At 43.7% G+C, this 21979-nt stretch overlaps 1 protein-coding gene across 1 annotated transcript; it reads left to right on the forward strand.

The window, feature by feature from the left end:
* The first annotated feature begins 412 nt into the window (after nt 1-412).
* lsm6 (LSM6 homolog, U6 small nuclear RNA and mRNA degradation associated) lies at nt 413-4042 on the forward strand. Its single transcript, XM_080758480.1, has 4 exons — nt 413-507; nt 866-971; nt 2337-2450; nt 3850-4042. Exons 2-4 carry the CDS (start codon nt 878-880, stop codon nt 3882-3884), a joined length of 243 nt encoding a protein of 80 aa, XP_080614606.1. The 5' UTR covers nt 413-507; nt 866-877; the 3' UTR covers nt 3885-4042.
* Nucleotides 4043-21979: the final 17937 nt, after the last annotated feature.

Raw genomic sequence — 21979 nt, forward strand, 5'->3', positions numbered from 1 at the left:
TAATAAGATTGAGCTGAAAGGTCTGACTGAGTCTGACATGAAAAAGACCACCCACTCTTCTCTCTGTATACAGCCTGCCTGCTTCCAACCCTTGTTTTACTTTTTGATGTTTCTTCTTGCATAAGAAAAAATAAATATAAAAACGATTTCACTGTTGGAATATATAATGTCTACAGTGTTGAATAAAACCGCAAACAAATCAAACCATGACGCATAAAATACCAGTCAGAGCCACACACGCGCACACACACACACACACACACACACACACACACACACACACACACACACACACACACACACACACACACACACACACACACACACACACACACACACCTCTTCTGTATTATAGACACGTGGGATGCGATATTCGGATGTTTTGTCCGCTATCAGCTTCCGTACATCGAAGCTAGTATAAGCGTCTGATTGGTTGTGTTCACTGTTCTTCTACTTCTTCAAGCCTAGCCGACAGATACAGAATACAATCGTGCGGTGAACGTCCAGGTGGGTTTGATACTATCTGTCTGACATACTAACGATAACATTTAGAAATACTGCCTAGTTCGCTAACTCTAGCTGCTACATTGCACATCGATGTAACGCGGGTCCGTAGAACCATCACATCTAACATAGTAAAGGCAGTTAGCTGAAAGGCTAACTAGTAGCAACATAATGAACATAGCATACCGGGTAGCTCTGTATGTGAATAAGAAAAACGTTGTTGTCACTCACCCCGCCGATGTTTCTCAATGTTAGGTAGTGAGCGGCTGATTAACCAGTTATGCACGTTTTCAGCGAACTAGTCGCTAACCAATTAGTTGTTGTCTGCACTGCAGTACTGATTGTCCCCCCCCACCCCCAGGTTGCAGTCAAAATGAGCCTCAGAAAGCAGACCCCCAGTGACTTCTTGAAGCAGATCATTGGGAGACCGGTGGTGGTCAAGCTGAACTCTGGTGTGGATTACAGAGGTAACCTCGCCTCACAAGGCTTTCCACCGCCTCGGAGCAAAGCCTGGTCTCTGTTTCAAAAGTCTGTATGATCCGGGCTGGGGCCGGATGATGTGGTTACGTCATGTTGTAGTATTGTTTTGTAGTCGCCAGACAGGATGAACAGGCGGCGACAACTTCCTTTTCCCTCTCAATAAAAGCTCTCGCTTACGAGAGCTTTTATTGCTTTTAATCAAACAGGAAGCATCCTGTTTGTTGTAGGCAAACCATTGCCTACAACATGACGTAAGCATATCATCCGGCTCCAGCCCGGATCATATACCGAAATGAAATGGTGCCCAGGCTATTACAGAGGTAACGTTAAAATAACTGCCTGGTTAATGGCTAAGTAGTAACCTGACAGTTGGTTACCGGTAGTTATTTCATTCCATTTATTTAACAGTCATTTCAAAGATAATGGTGCCCAGATGTCCATGTCCCTAGTGCCCACTTTAGCCGCAATTTGCAACTCTAGATTTTTTTTTAAATAATTGGATGAATCTAGAGTTGCAATACCCTCCATTGACTCCCCACTCATCCAATTTGCGTTTGCGATCTGCTTGTCTTAAACGACGTTAAACTCACCAACATTGCAGCTGTAGTCCAAGCTTGAATTATCCTCTTTCAATCTGCCAAGCTTGTTTTTCTTAAAAATCCCCCGTAGACATGTTATGAGCTACTTTCTGTCAAGACATCCTCTGCAGGTGATTCTTTTTCTAAGTGTTGCAGACAGTTTAGGAGCACTCGTTTTCTTTAACGGGTCGCGCTGCTGCCTCCTGCATTATGTGCAAATTCGAAACAGGTGGTAGGTACACAGGGCCGTTCAGTGACTTCCAAACTCCAGCACTTAGAAAAAGAATCACCTGCACAGAATTTCTTGACAGAAAGTAGCTCATAACATGTCTACGAGGGATTTTTATTAAAAACAAGCTCCGCAGATTGAAAGAGGATAATTCAAGCTTGGACTACAGCTGCAATGTTGGTGAGTTTAACGTTGTTTGAGACAAGCAGTAGCAGATCGTAAACGCAAATTGGATGAGTGGAGTCAATGGAGGGTATTGCAACTCTAGATTCATCCCATTAAAAAAAATCTAGAGTTGCACATTGCGGCTAGTGGCCACCTATGCTGTATTCTCCACTGAACAGTCATAATATGCACATCACTGCATGTGTTTGCTGGTGGCGGTTACTCTGTGTCATACTCAATATTTGTAGATTCCTCCATTCTGAGATTACATCAACGTTATTATGTTGAGCACATGAATGACACATTCCGCCCGATGAATGTTAATCAGTACATTTTACAGGTGGAATCCTCTCTAGTATTGAATGCAAGTCTGTCTATAGGTGTCCTAGCTTGCCTGGATGGATACATGAACATTGCAATTGAGCAGACGGAGGAGTATGTCAACGGCCAACTCAAGAACAAGTATGGAGATGCTTTCCTAAGAGGAAACAATGGTACGTCCTCCCTACACTTACTGAAAGGTACAGACCGTAACGCTCATATAGCTTATGAGCGTTGCCGTCTACCGCTTGCCTGATCCCATGTGAATGCAGCATAAAGGGACTCCTTGAGTCTTAATCCATCCATGGCTTCAGCCAGTTGTAGTCAACCAGTAGGTGTTGGGTGTTCTACCAAACGCCTAGCCCCTCTCGGAACCCCCCGGTTGAGCTCTTTTCAAGGTTCCGAGAGGGGCTACCAAACGCCTAGCCGCAATTTTTTGCAATACCCTCCATTGACTCCCCATTCATCCAATTTGCGTTTGCAATCTGCTAGTATTAAATAACGTTAAACTCACCAACATTGCAGCTCTATGCCAAGCTTGAATTTATCCTCTTTCAATCTGCGAGCATTTGTTTCATAAAAATCCACCGTAGACATGTTATGAGCTACTTTCTATCAAGAAATTCTGAGCATGTGATTCTTTTTCTTAGTGTTGCAGTTTGGAAGCACTCGTCGAAGTCACTGAACGGCCCTGCATACCACCTGTTTCGAATTTGCACATAATGCAGGAGGCAGCAGCGCGACCCGTTAAATAAAACGAGTGCTTCCAAAGTCCAAAACTTCATGCACAGAATTTGACAGAAAGTAGCTCATAACATGTCTACGGTAGATTTTTATTGTATACAGATTGGTTGTTTATTAATTAAAATAAGTTCCGGATTGCAGGTTCAAGTGCTGATGTGGATACTGGATACATGTATACACTTCATAAATATGTAGTGCAGAAATTGAGTATTTTATTGGTGCTAGAATAAAGCACTCATCACCTTACTTTAGAGTAGTTTTTTTGTTCTGCATTACATTTTTTTTTAAATCTAATTCACACAGTCCTGCATTATTGAGAATTCAATACTGTTCTACTCAAATCTCTCCAGAACACTGCACAGTGCACACTGCAGTTAACTGTAGAGAATGTCAATTTGAAGTCAAATGAAGAAATTGGCTTAAATCCCTGTATGTGGTCATGTGAACCATAGAGGAGTGGACTGTGGTGGTTTTTCCATTTTGTTTTATTATCCATTTTTATTCTTAAAGGACCATATCAGCAGTCTGGCATTTTTAGCCTGTTAACTACGACTTGTGGTACAACTGCAAATGCAGTGTACGGAAATGGCAGTGCGATTGTAATGTATTAATGACTGCTGCTGAGAAAATGTAAAATAAGGGAAAATGCTCTGTGTACAAATATTGAAGCTGTGAATAAACAATGACATGTATTGACAGCAATATGGTTATTTTTAATGTGCCTTGTAAAATTAAAATAAAGTTGAATTAAATAAAGGGAGATATTGGGATTGGGAATGGATCATACATTCATTATTCATTGATTCTATTTCTTTTTTTCCTCCCCAGTTCTATATATCAGCACCCAGAAGAGGAAAGTGTAATGATGAGACTTCTGTTTTCTTTTCTTTTTGTTTTGCCTTCATTGATGTGTCAATGGATAACTGGTCCCAAGAGTTTTTTTGTTTGTTTTAATGCCTCTGCCCTGAAGAGTGTTTGTAAAAGTGGAATAATTTAATAAATTCTTGGTTGTTTTTGAAAATCTGTTTTGAGTTATTTAAAAGCTTGGAATAATTAAGCATACGGTATGAGCTATACTCGCATCTGTGTTTTGTTGTTGAATCAGAGGGATAATGTATTATGAAGTTGCCTGACCATCATTGTACTTGATCCGCTTGGTTAAACAAAATTCAAATCCCCCCGGAACTAGATGTTCATTTAGGTCTTAATTATGTTATACATATAATTCATAACCACAATCATTTTAAAGACATGGACTGTGTTTAAGGGTAATCTATCGTTCAATGATGGGACTGGTGAGTAATTTTAATTCAGTTCATGAATAATTTACATACAGTTGAAGCTTTCTCCATGTGCAACACTGAATCTAAAACACCTGAACTGGATCAGTAAATCATGAGGCACATTTAGATGCACAACCCAAATATGGTGTATCCCTATTGTCGAGTGACAAGGGAAGGGAAATGTTTGTGGTGAATAAACCTGTAATTTACTGATTTCCTCTTTGACCTCAATAGGCTCTATGCACACAGAATAACTTCCTACTCATGGGCAAGATATATTTAAAGAAGGTAAGGAAGACGTTCATGTCATGATATGCCATGACGCTTTCATGGATGTCAAACATTGCACCGGAAGTACCATGACATACATAGCAGTGAATGGAGCTGGTTGGACCAGCTTGTGAGCAAACATTTCGGAACAATTGAGACCTTTGTATGAAAAAGGACCTATCACAGGTTGTTTTCTAATCACTTGCTTTTCAATATGCACAGTACATTTTATTTGAGGATCTAAACAGTGTGCAGCAGGTATTGTTTCTGTCTCACCATTTGGAACCTCATGGACACTTTGAGACTCACTAGTGTAGCAGTGTTTTCAGTGAGCCAACATGCACAATAGCAGCACCCTGACTCTGTTTGACCAGAATGGAACAGATCTTATTTAGTATCATCGGTAACACCTGTGAAGGAAGTAGGGAAGGGGCCCGGAAGTAGGGAGAGTTATTCAGTGTGAATAGAGCCTCTTGATTTGGGAAAATTCTACCCGAAGAGCTCATGTACTAAGGGAAAACATCTGCATTAGAGGGTGACTACCGGTACTAAGGACTTGGACATGCTAAGCCAGTGATACTCAACCTCAGGCCCGCGGGCCACATCAGGCCTGCGGGACCATTATGACTGGCCCACCAATGAAAATCTAAAAAAAAGAAGAAAAACAAATCTGGAAAATGAAATAAAAATAAATAAATCTGAATGAAGTTATCTTTAATTACATTATTATAAGTAATACTATTAGAGTTGTACTATTACTCGAACGAAAATAAAAGCTTGGGGGGGGGGGGGGGGGGGAGATGCAATGCAAATGAAAGACATATACTGTGTATCCCTATTCCCTGACATAATTTTATAGCTAAACGGACAGAATTCTATTTTATTTGAATGATGAAACCCAGCTGCCATTAATAGTTGGAAATGGAAATGGAAATTGCGGAAATGGAAATTGCGGAAATGGAAATTGCGGAAATGGAAATTGCGGAAATGGTAATTGCGGAAATGGTGGAAATGGAAATTGCGGAAATGGAAATTGAGGAAATTGCCGAAATGGAAATTGCAGAAATGGTAATTGCGGAAATTGCTCTTCACTTATAGCTATCTATTTGAATGATGTCATGATGAATATAATTTAGTAGTAATGGAATAGAAGTTTCACGCAGGCTTTGCAAAACATCACCTTTGTAAGTGATAGTTGCAACAACAAAGTTCTACTCTTGTAGGCCTATTATCTTTCCTGCATGTTATCAGCTGTTACATTAATACTGCAGAAAAACATTTAGCTAATACAGGACCTGAAAAGGAAATTAATTAATTTGTCATTGAAGGTCACTTTCATTCACTTTAAACTCTCAATCTCTGGTGCAAAGTTACACAGTGAACATGACTAATGCTACCTGATAATATTCCAGGCCCTCCATATGATGACTAAGGCTATAGTTATTGTATAACACTGATGGAGTGTCTTACCTCAATCCAGTAATGCACTTGCCATTTGAGCTTTGCCAGCACCCAATAACATAAGGGATCATAAAGCATATAGGCATGCAACAAAGCAGACATGCTTTCAAAATGTAACTTATTACTTGTTTTCCTTGAGTGTTATGGACAGAGTGAAAAAAATCACCTGGAAGGAAAATTCATCATTTACGATCCAATTAAACATCTCAACCCATTATTGGCTGATGGGATTGAGGTGGGTTTACTGTGTGCACATACATGCTTTAAAGCATTTCCTCAATTATATGTCACTCAGTCAAATTGGAGGGAAAATGGTGTCTGTAAATGGTGCCACCTACAGGCTATGTAAGACAGGATTAACATGTAAACATATATTTCACATCCACTCATTGGGCCTGTGTTATAGCATTGTTATTATGTTCCATAACACACATATACACACAGACACTTATTGTTCAGCTGTAAGTGGCTGGATGCTTTCTGTGTATTAAAAACATTCAAATGGCACCTCCCCCCCTGCCACCAATGTTGACCCTCTTCTGAAAACAGGCTATGCAGAGAGCTGGGAAATGGAATTGTGGTAATTTAGCAAATGAATTCAAAAGTGGCACCACCTCGTTATAATAAAAACAATAAATATACGATTCATTAGACTCTTAAAGAGCATGCCATTGCTGTAGCATAGACACAGAGCTTAATTTGTCTTCCTTTTCATCCTTTCCATGGATAGATGTTTGTAGAGCCTTGTTTTGTACATGTTTTAACTTGTACATGCGCACTCTGGCCCCTGGTAGGAGACAAAAGGCTGCCAAGGTCAGGCCCGACTTGAAGATGAAGGACGCGTTATTGATCAAACTCCACCCAGCCGCAGCTGGAGGGGGAGGATGGGGGTGGGGGGTGTAAGGGACGGGCGGTGGTTTGAGCTACAACAAACACACTGTCTGACACGCAGACTGATAGGCACACAATGGCACGCACGCAGGAACACATACACACTGGCACACTGTACACACGCAGTGCCACACACAAAGAATCATTATGGCAGCTAGCGAGGTTAGCACAGGCAAATATTTACCTAGTGGAATAATAACTGAGCCGCTGGCTGTGTGGCCTCACAGGGAACCCAATTAATACCGTTCACAGTAATGACCTAGTGGCAGACCCCGTGCTATTGTACCATGGGCTCTCTTTTCTGTCTTTATTTTTTAATTTCTTTGACAAACGCACTGCCTACTGGACTCTAATGCAGCCCCTCTCACTCCCTCTCTGTGTGTGTGTGTGTGGGGGTGGGTGCATGTGTGCGGCGTGTGTGTGTGTGGTGTGCCCGCGTCGATACACCAGTATTGATTTCAACATCACAGCCCCTTTCACCAGCACCACATTTTTCCTCTGGAGCTCTGAAATACGTGCATAGCAAAAAAAAAGAAACACCCCACCCCCTCTCTGTGTCTCTATTAGTTTATTTCATACACTCTAATCTTTTCCTTCTGTCTGGCTGAGCCTGTGTAGGACATTGCTACCCCGTCACCCCCCCCCCCCCCCCGTCACCCCTCATCAAGGGGGGCTGGCTTGGGGGTGGGGGTGGTCTGGTGTAAGATACTGCAGTGGTTGAAGGTTGACGTGCGGCGAGGTGAGTGACGGAGAAGAGAGGAGAGGACAAAAGAGGAGAGGAGAGGAGAGGTGACAGGCTCGTTATGGAGGACCAAGCAGTGAGTGTTCTGGGAGGGTGGGGTGTGGGGGGGGTCTCAAGTCTTACAGCACCACCCACTGGCTAAAGCAGAGAACTGCAGCGACGAGAGGGGAGGAGACAGAGGGAGGTGGAGGCTGACTTTGACCCTGACAGAGCGCTGCAGCCTCTGTGTCTGCATGGCCTTTCCATGATGGGATCAATGGATGACAAGGACGACTTGAAAGAACACTTAATAATGTATATTTTGTAACTCTCTGGCTATATGCAAACTCGGTCAGGATGAATCCTTTCACATATTCAACAGTGTTTCCACATTATTATTATGTGTGTTAGCATTATGATTATTATTATTATTTGTCAATAAATACATTTATTTATTATACTGGAAAGTGTATGAATGCGTGTTTCGCTGTAAAGAGATCTATGCCCCTCCCCCCACAGGCAGGGTACCAGGAATCTGGTCTGTCCTGGGTGAACTTGACCTGTTTTAACCTCTGGCCTGCTCTGCCTGTCATGTGTTTAGGGATGGAAATAACGAGTCTGACCTCCCACACATTCCACCCGGCAGGGTCAGAGGTCAGTGTAGGTTCACACAAGACGACCGGCGACGTGCCATCGACTGACTGGTTGACATTGTTGGAAAGAAATGAAACCTTTTCACACATTTATCTACAGTATGCCTCTGAAGACGTTATTCATAAACGTCACTTACAGAAGAATATTCCCGGGTTTTTACATGTACTTATTTTAGCCTGAAGTCCAAGCTTAGGTTTGGTGGCTGCCGGGGTTGTTTTTGATCCTAATTGACTGCGAGAGGGGTCTGTGTTAGCCACCCCTAGGCTCTTTATTTAGCCCTGAGTACAGTCAACCTTGGCCAGGAATGTGACCCCCGACCTTCTTATCTGGAAGGAGCTATTCCCAGCACCGGGGCAGGGGCTTCCATGATTTATCTTGGCCCCAAATGGCAGTGTGATGCAGATGGTAGGGGTTATGGGAGGGTAGTTAGGTACCCCTCAGGGGGACCAGGGGGCTGCCAGTGTACTCACAGCACCGTACAGTGTTATGCTTATGCTGAGATGTGTGTACTGTAGTTACCCTTTGATGCTAAATCCTTCTCATTCTCTGTGAATATTAGTATCCAGTTACTGGTAGCTGGCTAGCTGCCTGTAACTCTTGAATCAATAGTCTTATCCTAGGCAATGTCAACACTACAGGCATCATGCATGTTGGTCCTTGAGTTGTGCGTCTTGCATGTAGGCCCATACTTGCACAAAATGTCTCTCTTGGCCAGGACACAAAAGCAGGGTATATTTTGTAAATATATGCCCATGTAGCCCACTTCACAGTCAGCTAGGGGTGCCTGCCCTCACCCAAAGGCTTTACATGAACGCCAGCCCCACATGCTAACCGCAACCTAGTTGTATAATCGACCATGGCACGACCCAATTACTTTGCAGTAAGCTTGGCGGATGTGAATACCAGGCCCATAATAGCTATTCTTTCCAGCCTCCAGGTCTATTGTCAGCTTGGACACAATTGTCCTGATTGTGTTGTTGTTGATTGTAACTCTTCCTGTGCATCTCCTTCCACCAGGTTGTTTAGTGCATTCTAATGAGCTGAGGTCATGCTATGCCCACTGCCACACCAGCCAACTTACATACAGGGTTGTACACGATTCATATACATGTAATGATCACATGAAGAGAGAACGACATATACTTAAAGGAAAGTGCAATAAGAAATGACTGTACAAGAGAACAATCATAATGTCACCGTTGGGCTGAAAACAAAACCGTTACTTTTCAGGAAATGGAAAGGTGTACCAATGGATTCACTGTACACTAGTTATTAGTTAGTCACAAGCTCTTGTTAATACTTTGCTTTGGTTAAATTGGTTAGCCATGAAGCTGCACAATGATGCCAGCAGGCATCCTGCCCGCTCCATGGTTGAGTAACCAATGTGACTAATGTTATTCAAATCTTTCATTCATTAAAAAAACATAAAAACTAAAGATGAAAACGGAGCTAAGAGTTGTCTGCCTGACAACTACACAGACTATTTATTTTAGTAATCAAGAATTCTGCCTCTTGTACTTTTGGATGTATAAAACAAAAAGTATATTTATAATTTTGTATAAATGATGTGTTTGTGTATCTTGTCATTAACAGCTTGCCATGTGGTTGCCCATTCATGTATTGACATCCTTATTTCCAGACACTGAAAAGTACCGGTATTTTAAAACAGATAAATGCCCATTTTTCGTTTCTTCTTAAATAACCGTGTGATTACTTTTGAGGATGTAGTCACCTGTTTTTCTGGACAGTAATCAGTGAACATCAGGTAAGTAACAGTAACACATCGCCTCTGTAGCCTACTGCTGGAGAACAGCTTTTTGTTTGTCCAGTTTAGTGGGCCAACACTCACTATGATGCACATGAGATTTGCATGAAATACAAACTAACCCCGCACTCAGGCAATTAGCCTCCATTACACTGACGTTCAGACTGCCAATTTGTCTGCCACACAAGGTAATCCAGAGTGTCGTTGGCAAGCGCCCAAATGTGTAATGGTATTGCAACGCAGCTTTTTGTTGTTGTTTCCCTTTGAGAGTAATGGCCATGGACAGGTTATTCGTCAAACTATGAGTTGTACAGGCATGAGCAAACATATTGAGGAGTAACTGAGTAACCCTTAACCTTCAGGGAAATGCTTGTGGTGTGAATATAATGGCCAGTTGCACAGGTCTATGTGACTGAAATCTGACTATTCAAATGTGGTAATTAAAGAGATTAATTCTGCCACGATGTTTCAAGGCTATGTAAAAGAATGAATGAAAAATAATGGCCTTCCTCCTTTTCAGGTTAGTTGCTTACCAATGAGTGCAGTCAGAAATATGTCTTCAAGACCACTTCTTTGTTAGCTGTGCAGTTGAACAGTAAGCATTAATACATTTGACACCTGGCCTACAGTACCGCTTCGGGAATAACCCTCTGATCTCACCTTAGTTTCAATATTTCTCTCTTGTTTAGATAAAAGCTGTACAGTGTGTGACACACACGCACAACGCGTGTGTGTGTGTGTGTGTGTGTGTGTGTGTGTGTGTGTGTGTGTGTGTGTGTGCAGTCATGGAGAGAAGCTCATTGGTTTGACTTGGGGCACTCAGAGTGGCTGTGATATTGCTCAAGGGTAAAGGCAGACAGGAGAGTTATGACTACAGCCCTTCTCCAACCATCAGGGAGGTCAGAGCCTCGATACACTCACTCACACTCTCAACTACGCACACACACACACACACACACACACACACACACACACACACACACACACACACACACACACACTCACTTGAGGCTCAAACAACCAACCACACACACACACACACACACACACACACACACACACACACACAGCACTTACCAAACACTTGCTGGAGCAGGCAGGCACACAAACCAAGCCATCCAATTAATCACGCACACACACACACACACACACACACACACACACACACACACACACACACACACACACACACACACACTCTGGACTCCAGCCAGTATCAGAGGCAGGGCACTGTCATAAACACAATTACAGCCTCTCAGTCTTGAGCCAGAGCTACATCTCTCTCCTCCGTTTGTCTGCGTGTGCGCTCGCGCGCGCGCGCGCGCGCGTGTGTGTGTGTGTGTGTGTCTCCATGCGCGACTACGTGTCACACCCTATTACCGTACAGGCAGGGGAGAGCACCTTTCACATCAAGATATGATTTCTATAAAGCAGGAGGGAGGAACAAGGGGCCGTTAAATTCAATGTGACACCCCCTGGCTGGCCACTTATGCTTTTTACACGGGCGTGTCACTTTGAGAGTTTTTAACGAGGCTCGGGGAAAGTGGAGAAGCAATGCCCTCCGCCACGCCATCATCGAGCGGAGGACGCACCTCCTGCAAGGAGGCACTGATAGGGTTTAACGAAGGCACTTTTTATAGGGAACGTATACATAAAGACAGGACCAGAGATGACAGGACATATGAGCTGATACGGCTTTTATGAACTGCCAAAAGATAGGGGTCTCAGATCTTTTAAGTAAGCCTACATTAAAAAAAAATAACCACATGAAATATAATCTTACCTCATTTTATTTTATATTTCTTTCCCTTTACTGTGGTTGTAGCCTACGTATGATTACTTTAATGTAACATAATGCAACCCCCCACCCCCCCACTCCCATGGAAAAGCTTGCAAAAAAATATGCAAGCTAAGGCTTATGGTTCCATCTGGAAGTGGCATTCTTTAGACTGCACCTCTGTCACCAATCAATTCCTTCACTGATGTGTGAAGAACTGGTACGTTTCTGTTTCCAAACCTAAGGTCCTTCCACCCTCTAGTGGCAAGTATTATGCACTGAGTGAACTTGAGCGGCTGCCTGTCTCAACTGCTGCTCGACAACTCTTGTTCCCTCTTTTTAATTGACCTGGATTTGTTCCGTTGCTTTGCTGTAATGAAAAAGTGGAGAGGTGCCTGGGGACCGAAAATACTGTCAGCTTTCCCCCCGCAGCAATTCCCACACCCCAAAACTGGGTCCCCCCTTTTACAAGATCTGCTGTTTGAAGCCGAGCTGGAATGAAAAATTCAAAAGACCTGGGTGCTACAATGCCTTGCAATGAATAATTAAGAAATATGCATTTTCAGATAATAGAGGGAGGAATTTTAAATACGTTCCGATGTAAATTCCTTAAAGAAACACTTTGGCATATATTTGTGCTGCAGCTTGTACACGAGTTTGTCTTGTAGCTTTATTTCTTTGTGTAAAGAGACGGTAAAATATTCATCCGGCATTTCACACTGAATCTTTCCGCTACATAGAGAATGTGCAATATCATTTTTTTTAAACAGAAACTTGAACAAATGGGACATGTGCTCATTTGGTTCCTGTACCAAAAGGATAAGCAGAGACAGAGAGAGGAAGATATCAATCTGATACATATTAATGTTGTCTGAGGCACTGTGTGTGTGTGTGTGTGTGTGTGTGTGTAATTGTGCACGTGTGTGTGTGAAATAGGCATGTTGGCATTAACAATACAAGGCAATCAATATTCTACACAGTGAACAAGGCCATTCAATCGCAGCAGAGTTTAAAGTTTTCAAAAGCAAGAAAGTGAGTTGGTTTTGGTTTCAAGAGGAGAGAAAAATCAAATATCATAATTAATAGATCCTACAGAGCCAATTAAATGTAGAGTAATCTATGAACAGATAAATAAAGAACGCACAACATAAAATATACAAACTGCAGAGTGCATAATGTCTGTGTGTGGTATTACCCTATTACACATCAAATGCCCTGCAGTATTAAGCCAACTCTGTGAACCTAAAGCAAGAGGGTCATGCCACTAATGCGGTTTGTCTGTTCAAATACTAACGTTCTGCTAGAATGGAGCCAAAACACTCCAGTGGGGTAGTGGTGAAGATGCCTGCCTCCAAGACCACAAATATCACCCACTGACCTGGATGGAATCAAATTCAACTATAGGGACTTCTCTGCTATGTATCCTGTTATTATCATTACCCCAAAGTCATTATATGTTTTTACGTCTGGACATCCATTATTACAGGCTTCAGACACAACTCCTGCAGGAGACTCAGATCTGAATCCATTTGATTTGCTGTCAGGGACCCGGACATTACGACCACATGGTGTTAGGGACCCGGCCGTTACAACCACATGGCCCTGTGATTTGGTGTTAGGGACCCAGCCGTTACGACCACATGGCCTTGTGATTTGCTGTCAGGGACCTGGCCATTACGACCACATGGCCTTGCTGACATCGACCCCGAGTAGGGTTATTTCGAACCCATGATTTTCTGCATGAAAGGCGTATGCTCTAGTCTAACCTCTGAGTCTACACTATAGGATAGCCCCAGTTACCATTACTCCCTGTAGTGTTGGCACGATAAGCGGCTGGAAATGAGCACAGAGTCAGGAGGTAAAATGCAGCCACACCGTGGTTTATTCCCAAAAGAAGGTTTACAGCATGGGAAATGGCATGACACACGCAGCAAACAAATAGGGCATGTTGGTGTGCAGCTCCACCATGCCCTCTCACTGAATCTAACACTGAGTGGGTGTGTGCTTCCTGGCAGCCTTTTATAGGCAGCTGAAACAATCAGTGCAGACTCTACCATATTACCGGTCAAACATGCAACACTTCTGAACCCCACATAACCCACATCACATGAGCCTATAAATCTATATCACTACACGGGTAAGTAAATATCAATTATGCCCACTATTGCAAGATAAACCACATATCCCATTATCATTAGCAGCTCCAATGCATAACTCAAACACCCCCTGGCCATTTTACTGTGGTCCAGTCCAGACCAATACAAGGTGCTGCCACACTATCTAAATAGCCGCGCACGTTCTCGGCTGCGCACAGCTTCTTTTTCCCGGTTTTTAGACAGCTGTGGATGGAAAAGAAGCTCCACTTCCACGGACGACTTGCGCGACAACCAGATTCCCGGAAATGCTCTCCTCCGCGTCAGTCGTCCGTGGAGGTGGAGCTTAATTTCCATCCACCAGCTGTCTAAAAACCTGCGCAAAAACCTGCGCACAGCTTCTTCTGTCCGCAGCTTCTTTTCGTTTTGTGCTTAGGTGTGGAAACAGTGATATGGTGCTCTGGTAGCCTGGGACTCTTTTGTCCGAACACACTGGAACAGACAGAACAGAAGCAGTAAGTATTCAATTACCCATAACACAGTCTCATATTACATATTGTACTTATTGCCCTGACACATATTGCATTCTTAACTGTATTGCACTTGCCCATGATGACCAAACATCCCTCTGTTTCCCCACGTGATACTGTCCAATGCTGAGTGGCCATCCTGCCGGATAGGAAACAACTCCCATGTTCATAATACTTTCAATAAACCAGTTCAACTCATGCCTTTTCATTTGTGTGCAAATACAACTGACTAAAGTACATATGCTGTGCAAATATAAATACTTCAATCAAACACTGGTACAATATGTGTGCAAAATAAGCATAAATGTGCCAAATAAGTAACGGAAGACCACTTCGTTACACTCCCAAATAAAAGCATACATGCATACATGCATACATGTTGTTTGGTTCCCCTTTCAACAGTGCAGTGTGCATCCTACAACCTGTGTAGCTCTGAATCACATCATGCCCACAGGGTCTCTTAACACTTGTTGACTAAGTCACTAAACCAGCCGGGACCACACTGCACACGTCCCAGACTCTTTTCCCTTCTGGCTCCAAAACTATGGAATGCACTTCCCAGATCAGAACTGTAGACTCACTTCCAAACTTCTGCTGTAGTCTGAAAACCCACCACTTCAGAGTACAGACTCCACCTTAGCCCGCAGCACTTGATGTATCACATATGCCCTAACCTTGAAGCCATATACAAAGGCTAAATGATGTAATTTAGATAGCATATTATGTAGACAAAGCATTCTATAGTGTATACTTATTGTTTTATTGTTCTACTGTTAGATGGATGTTAGGTTCTTAGCTTATTTATGATCCTTGATGAGTCATGACTATTTCTATGTATTTGATATGCTTACTGTAAATCGCTCTGGATTAAGAGCATCTGATAAATGCCTGCTAAATTGTAAGTCTTCACACACTGGTTCCAATTGGCAATTGTACAGCCACATAAACACCGTAAAAACCAGAGTTTCACTCTGCGGATTTGACTATACGTATGTACTAATACTGTATAGTATATGACTGATGACTGACTGCTGGGTGTGTTCTGCAGTAATGAGAAAAGAAAAGAAAAAGAAAAACCTCAACATGGTGACAGTGAGGGTAGGGTTGGTGGAGAGTAGCATGTGGAAGAGCAGTTTGTGTTTGTGTGTGTGTGTGTGTGTGTGTGTGTGTGTGTGTGGTTATGTGTGTGTGTGTGTGTGTGTGTGTGTGTGTGTGTGTGTGTGTGTGTGTGTGTTTGAGGCAAGTGCTCGCCCTAATTAAGCATCATCTTGGGCCAAGGGAGAGGCAAGTGAGACTTCACAGCCGTTAAATCAGGACAATGCTTTTTGTGTCACTGTTGCTGGCATGACTTGCCCTCCCTTCACTCCCTCCCTTCTTCGTCCCTCACCACCCCTCTCTCCTTACCACCACCCTCCTCCTCCTCTGTCACTGTGACAGTTGCCATGTAGTCCAGGGCTTCCAAAAATAAATGACGGCACCTCCAGTGTACAGTGGTCGAGGTCAGGTGGGTTGGCAAACTTGGCAGGGGCTCTAGTACCGCCTTAAAAGTGCTGCTCCATTGGTGCCCTCTGGTGGTGCAGAAAGATAATTACAACTATATCAGAGTGGATATACTGCGGATTGCAAGTATTGTTTTGGCTAATGTTACATAATACAGTAGTCTGTGCAGGTCGAATTATGCCTATGATCTGACATGGTTCTCAAGCAGAGGGGGCAGAAGCCTCACAAGGTGGAATCAGAAAAAAAAGATCTCTTGGTTGATCCAGATGTATTACAGGGTCCTATGTTACTTACAGGGTCCTATTTTCCCCAAATCTGGCAAAGGGTCGTCTCTTTGTCAGAATAGGGGAACCATAGGTTTTCCCAGGGTTCTATGAAGGGCCCCATGTTCCCAGGATCCTATGTTCCTCAGTTCCTGGTGACAATATGCAAACCGCACCTCCAGTGATCTTTATATCTCCCGAATAGGGAGGTAGTGCACCGCCAAACACTGAAGATGTGCAAGATCTAAAATATAAACATATTCATTATATGAACAGAAACCATTCATTAAAAAGGTCCCAGATTGTAGTTTTAAAAACGTAACTATTGAAATAATGATATGGCTGTGGGTAAAATGTCAAATATGTCAAAGTTCACAGATCCATGCATTTATGGTTGCTAATTTGCTATGATGAGTATAGTATAGGTCATAACGCTGAAAAGGTTGAGAAGTTATTCAATTCTACAGTGCTGCTGGCTCAGTCCAGATAATACTTGCCTCTAGTTTCACATAGCCAGGTGATCAGAGATCTCTGCCTACTGATACGTCTGATGGCATAAAAATTTAGTTTTTGCATCGCACCCGGAAGTTATGCAGGAACGCCTACTGAGTGGCAAAAAAACAACTTTCTGGCCTTGACAATGACAGCCCATACATCCAAACAGAAAACTCCTATCTGATTATACAACGTTAACTGTTAAAGTAAGTAAGTAAGTAAATAAATAAATATAATAATCAGCAATGCCAAACCAATGCAAAGTCTTTGGGGCTGTCCTTCATATTGCGATTGGTTTTCAAAGCAGTGTGCGTAGGTTTGTTAGCGCCGTTTTTGTACACCGTTCAAGGCCATAGTTGGATTTACATTTAGAAATTCCCACCAAGCGTATCAGTAGGCAGAGATCGCCTGGCTAGGTCTGACAACCTTTACCCCCATGGTGGACTCAGCCTGTCTGAGGGGCTGTGGTGAGAACCTTTACCCTCATGGTGGACTCAGCCTGTCTGAGGGGCTGTGGTGAGAACCTTTACCCTCATGGTGGACTCAGCCTGTCTGAGGGGCCGTGGTGAGAACCTTTACCCCCATGGTGGACTCAGCCTGTCTGAGGGGCCGTGGTGAGAACCTTTACCCCCATGGTGGACTCAGCCTGTCTGAGGGGCCGTGGTGAGAACCTTTACCCCCATGGTGGACTCAGCCTGTCTGAGGGGCCGTGGTGAGAACCTTTACCCCCATGGTGGACTCAGCCTGTCTGAGGGGCCGTGGTGAGAACCTTTACCCCCATAGTGGACTCAGCCTGTCTGAGGGGCCGTGGTGAGAACCTTTACCCCCATGGTGGACTCAGCCTGTCTGAGGGGCCGTGGTGAGAACCTTTACCCCCATGGTGGACTCAGCCTGTCTGAGGGGCCGTGGTGAGAACCTTTACCCCCATAGTGGACTCAGCCTGTCTGAGGGGCTGTGGTGAGAAACTGGGCACACCTGGCTGTCTGCGGTGAGGTACCAGCATGCAGAAAGACCTCCACTGCTCTGTAAAGCACTTTGATCTGCATTTCATATGATGAAACGTGCTATACAAACTAGAAATGCACTCTGTCGAGCTGCCAACTTGCAAAGTAGGCCATGTATGGCCTACCTCCATGAAGTGCGCTCACCACTGCTGGTATACGACTGCTGCTCTGAGTCCTATAGAGCTCTCTGCTGCTGTCTGGGTACGACTGCTGCTTTGAGTCCTATAGAGCTCTCTGCTGCTGTCTGGGTACGACTGCTGCTTTGAGTCCTATAGAGCTCTCTGCTGTCTGTCTGGGTACGACTGCTGCTCTGAGTCCTAGAGCTTTCTGCTGCTGTCTGGGTACGACTGCTCCTCTGAGTCCTATAGAGCTCTCTGCTGCTGTCTGGGTACGACTGCTGCTCTGAGTCCTAGAGTTCTCTGCTGTCTGTCTGGGTACGACTGCTGCTCTGCGTCCTAGAGCTCTCTGCTGTCTGTCTGGGTACGACTGCTGCTCTGAGTCCTAGAGCTCTCTGCTGCTGTCTGGGTACGACTGCTTCTCTGAGTCATAGAGCTCTCTGCTGTTTGGGTACGACTGCTTCTCTGAGTTCTAGAGCTATGCATATTTGGGCATGCCTGATACAGAACTCCATATAGGAATAAAGGGACACAGAGAGACAGATACAGAAATCTCTATATGGGCATAAAAGGGACACAGACAGATGGATGGAACGGGTACTCTGACACAACAGGTATTGCATAGCCGGGTGGGGCATGGATCTCCAACTTCCATCTTTACCGACCCGGTGCTCTCGCAGTGTACAGCACCGATCTAGTACTGAGAAACTCACAGAACAGCTTCCGCCCGGAACAGTCGGGCAGATACTGGCACTAAGGAGGATATTGGAAGGAGTAAGTGCAACCTTTCGAGAAACTCATGAGCATTCTTTGTGCCTACGGAGTTCCTGAAACGATGGTCCAGATGGTCCTGACTCTATCAGACAGACCAATGGTCCAAACCTGTGACACCAAAGAATTTGAGATCCTAGTGGCCGTGCTATAGGGTGATACTCTGGCCCCCTTCTTGTTCAATGTAGCAATGGACTCGCAAGCAATGGTAGAGAGGAGGCACTGAGATTCACTCTGGTCCCGAGGATGTAAGGGTACACCCCATCATGGTCACTGACCTTGACAACACAGACGACATCACCCTAATCTCAGATACAGTAGAGAAAGGAAGGGAACTACTACTAGCAGTAGAAATGGAGTGCAGGAAAATCGACCTCATAACTCAATGCCAAGAAAACAAAGGTACAAAACAAAAACAATACCGTAATATCTCTATAATAAAACACAGGAAACTATGAACTATTTAACAGTTTATTTCACAAACACGAATGAACACACGCACGCACGCACACACACACACACACTAGTCTGCATAGTGTAAATATGAACCGGTGGGTGGGTGGGGGTGGTTCTATGCATAGGGTCCATCCTGGGGTAGAATGTCCCAGCAGAGTGTCTCAGAACCGGGCTGTCACGGTGGCACAGCCCCAGGCATGTCCCTAGGACTCACGTGCGCATGTGTGTATGTGTGTTTGCGCACATGTGACTTTGTGTGTGACTGTGTATATGTGTGTGCGTGTGCATGTGTGCGCAATGCTGCGCATGCTCAGAACGACTCATAGTCAGAGACACATACTGTAGTAGACTGCAAATTCATCTGTTTTGGGGACAATGGGCAATTTTATCTGCCATTTCATCTACAACTGAATACATGAAACTTGATCATGCTGCGAATATGATACTCCAATTCTACTTGACCATGCTGAGAATCCTGCCAACATTTTCACAAGAAACATCTTTAATGTATTTTTTTCCCCCAACCATACAAATCATTAATTGGCAGTACTGGTGGAAAGATCGACTCATCGACCACACACAGAGTCATATGGTTACTATGACTTTAAGACACACACACACCCGCATGCACACACGCACGCACGCACACACGCGCACACGCACACACACACACACACACACACACACACACACACACACACACACACACACACACACACACACACACACACACACACACACACACACACACACACTCTGCCCCGGACTGTGACAAAGCTTCATCCACTGTATCAGCCGTCAGCTGAAGTGGCTTGGAGGCAAGTCCTTTAGTCTGGTATTAATTTTACATACTCTAAGGAGGCTCTATACATCTTTTATCCATTTAATTAGTTCTGCTGTCTCTTACTTGGTCAGATCTATTTTACCCATGACAATATGGGCTGGGTCCACTCTGCTATAGGAATTCATCAAATATATGCATTGCATCTCTCAGGACTCTTCGGAATGTAATACATGCATATTCAACGTATGAGTTATTGTTTTCGAAGAGAGAGCGCTGCTCATTTCAGTTCAGAGAATTGAGAGCAATTTAAAGCACATATCTGTGTGGTCCATTTATTGACTTTGGCATCAAATGTTATGAATAATAGCTTTGTGAAATAATGCCTCAATGCTAGCAAATGTTCGCAGGCTATTGGTAAAAGCCTAAGGCGCTCTATTGTATTTGATTCTTTTTTAGCTTGAATGTTTTTGGAGAAAACAATTTTGGACATGTGCTGCATGTAAAATGAAATCAGAACATCTCTAAGAGATGATTTATTCATTTTGATTGAATTTATTCAAATGGCATGCAAGTTGTAATCTATCCAACTACTTGTTTGTGAGTGCATATTCTAGGGGGGGGGGGGGGGGGGGGGGGGGGTATATGCATTACTTGTAGGCTTGTTTGACCTCCACTAGGGGGCAGGGCGACCTAATCCATGCAACAAAGCAGACTCCTGCTGCTGAGGAGCACAGTGCCACAACCTGAGGCAACGCTCGAGTCTCGACCCAAACTGCTGCTGGAAGTCCGCTTTACCAAACAATAGATAGATAGGGTAGTTGGTGCATTACTCTGCCAAGACTGCTCGTCCTCAGTCCTGCATGGGGACCCAGACTGCATGTGGTAAGTTCTCTTTTCTACCATGTAAGAACTGAACTGCATTCATCTGGTGTTCCAGTTACGCTAAGAATTATGTATGCAGCCAGAGTGCCTGGTGGCTCAGCCAGACCATATGTTCCTTGTGAGCGCACGGACCCGGGTTCTAATCCTACCATGTCATTCTTGTCTTGCATGTCTCCCCTCTCTCTGTCTACACTGACCTATCTGAAATAAAGCATAATAATGCCAACAAATAAAAAAGAAGAGATAATTCTGTACTGTAGGTCCCAGTGACTTGAGAACAACCTCGATCCCTACAGCATAAGGTTATCAATTGAACACGTGACATGTGTTGCAGGGACTCCAATCCAAACTGTGATATTGCATGCCTATAGCATGACGGCATTGGGTACCATTTTGATTATATTTTGTCTTTAGTAAACTTTTGGTCTTTGGCATGACTGACTGTTGTATTTTGTTGTTGTTTTACCTTTATTTACCCAGGTTGATTTGTTGAGCACAGATGCTCTTGTTCAGAATACCCTACTAGCGGAGGGTCAGTCACAGTGCCTTGCTCAAGGGCACTTCTTCAGCGGTGTTGAGGGAAGGGTGAGTGTTGGGAATTCACTGCCCCACCCACATGTTTCCAGCTAGTCTGGGACACCCTTTCCACCGGTTGGTTCCCAATGGAAAGCGGTTCAGTTCTTTTTGGTTTAGTCCATGAGCCAGAGAATATTTTCGATTATTTTGCATATTTTCCTACATAACGCCTCATTTGCATATATAAGAATGTAAAATTTGTAATACAATAAATCATTGTGTTCGTGTAAGTACTCAACTTTGGAAGTTTCATAAGTTACATGGTGATAACAATCTAATATAGGTATATGGTTTTGCACACTCAATTCATAATCAACGTTCCAATTTTGGAACTCTGGCTCATGGACTAAAAACCAAAAAGAACCGGTTCCCATTGGGAACCAACCGGTGGAAAAAGGGGCCTGAGCGATCCAACCAGGATCCTTTCGTCCACAAGCACGAACGATCCTCTCTAACCTCTAGTGACTCATTTTTGTTATGATCATATATTCATGTGTTCATTAATATATTCAAATGAATAAATGTCGGACATTCTCGCTCTGACCAGTTATGGTCGAAACATGTTGGCTGTTGCCTTTTAATTAATAAAAGCTATTGCTCCTTTTAACGTTGAGTGCCCGGATTGTGCAAACGGCATAGGCAGTGCCTATGCCGTTTGATCCGTGA

Source organism: Protomyctophum bolini (genome assembly GCF_963924005.1).
Source record: "Protomyctophum bolini genome assembly, chromosome: 3".
In the NCBI taxonomy this organism is placed as follows: Eukaryota; Metazoa; Chordata; class Actinopteri; order Myctophiformes; family Myctophidae; genus Protomyctophum; species Protomyctophum bolini.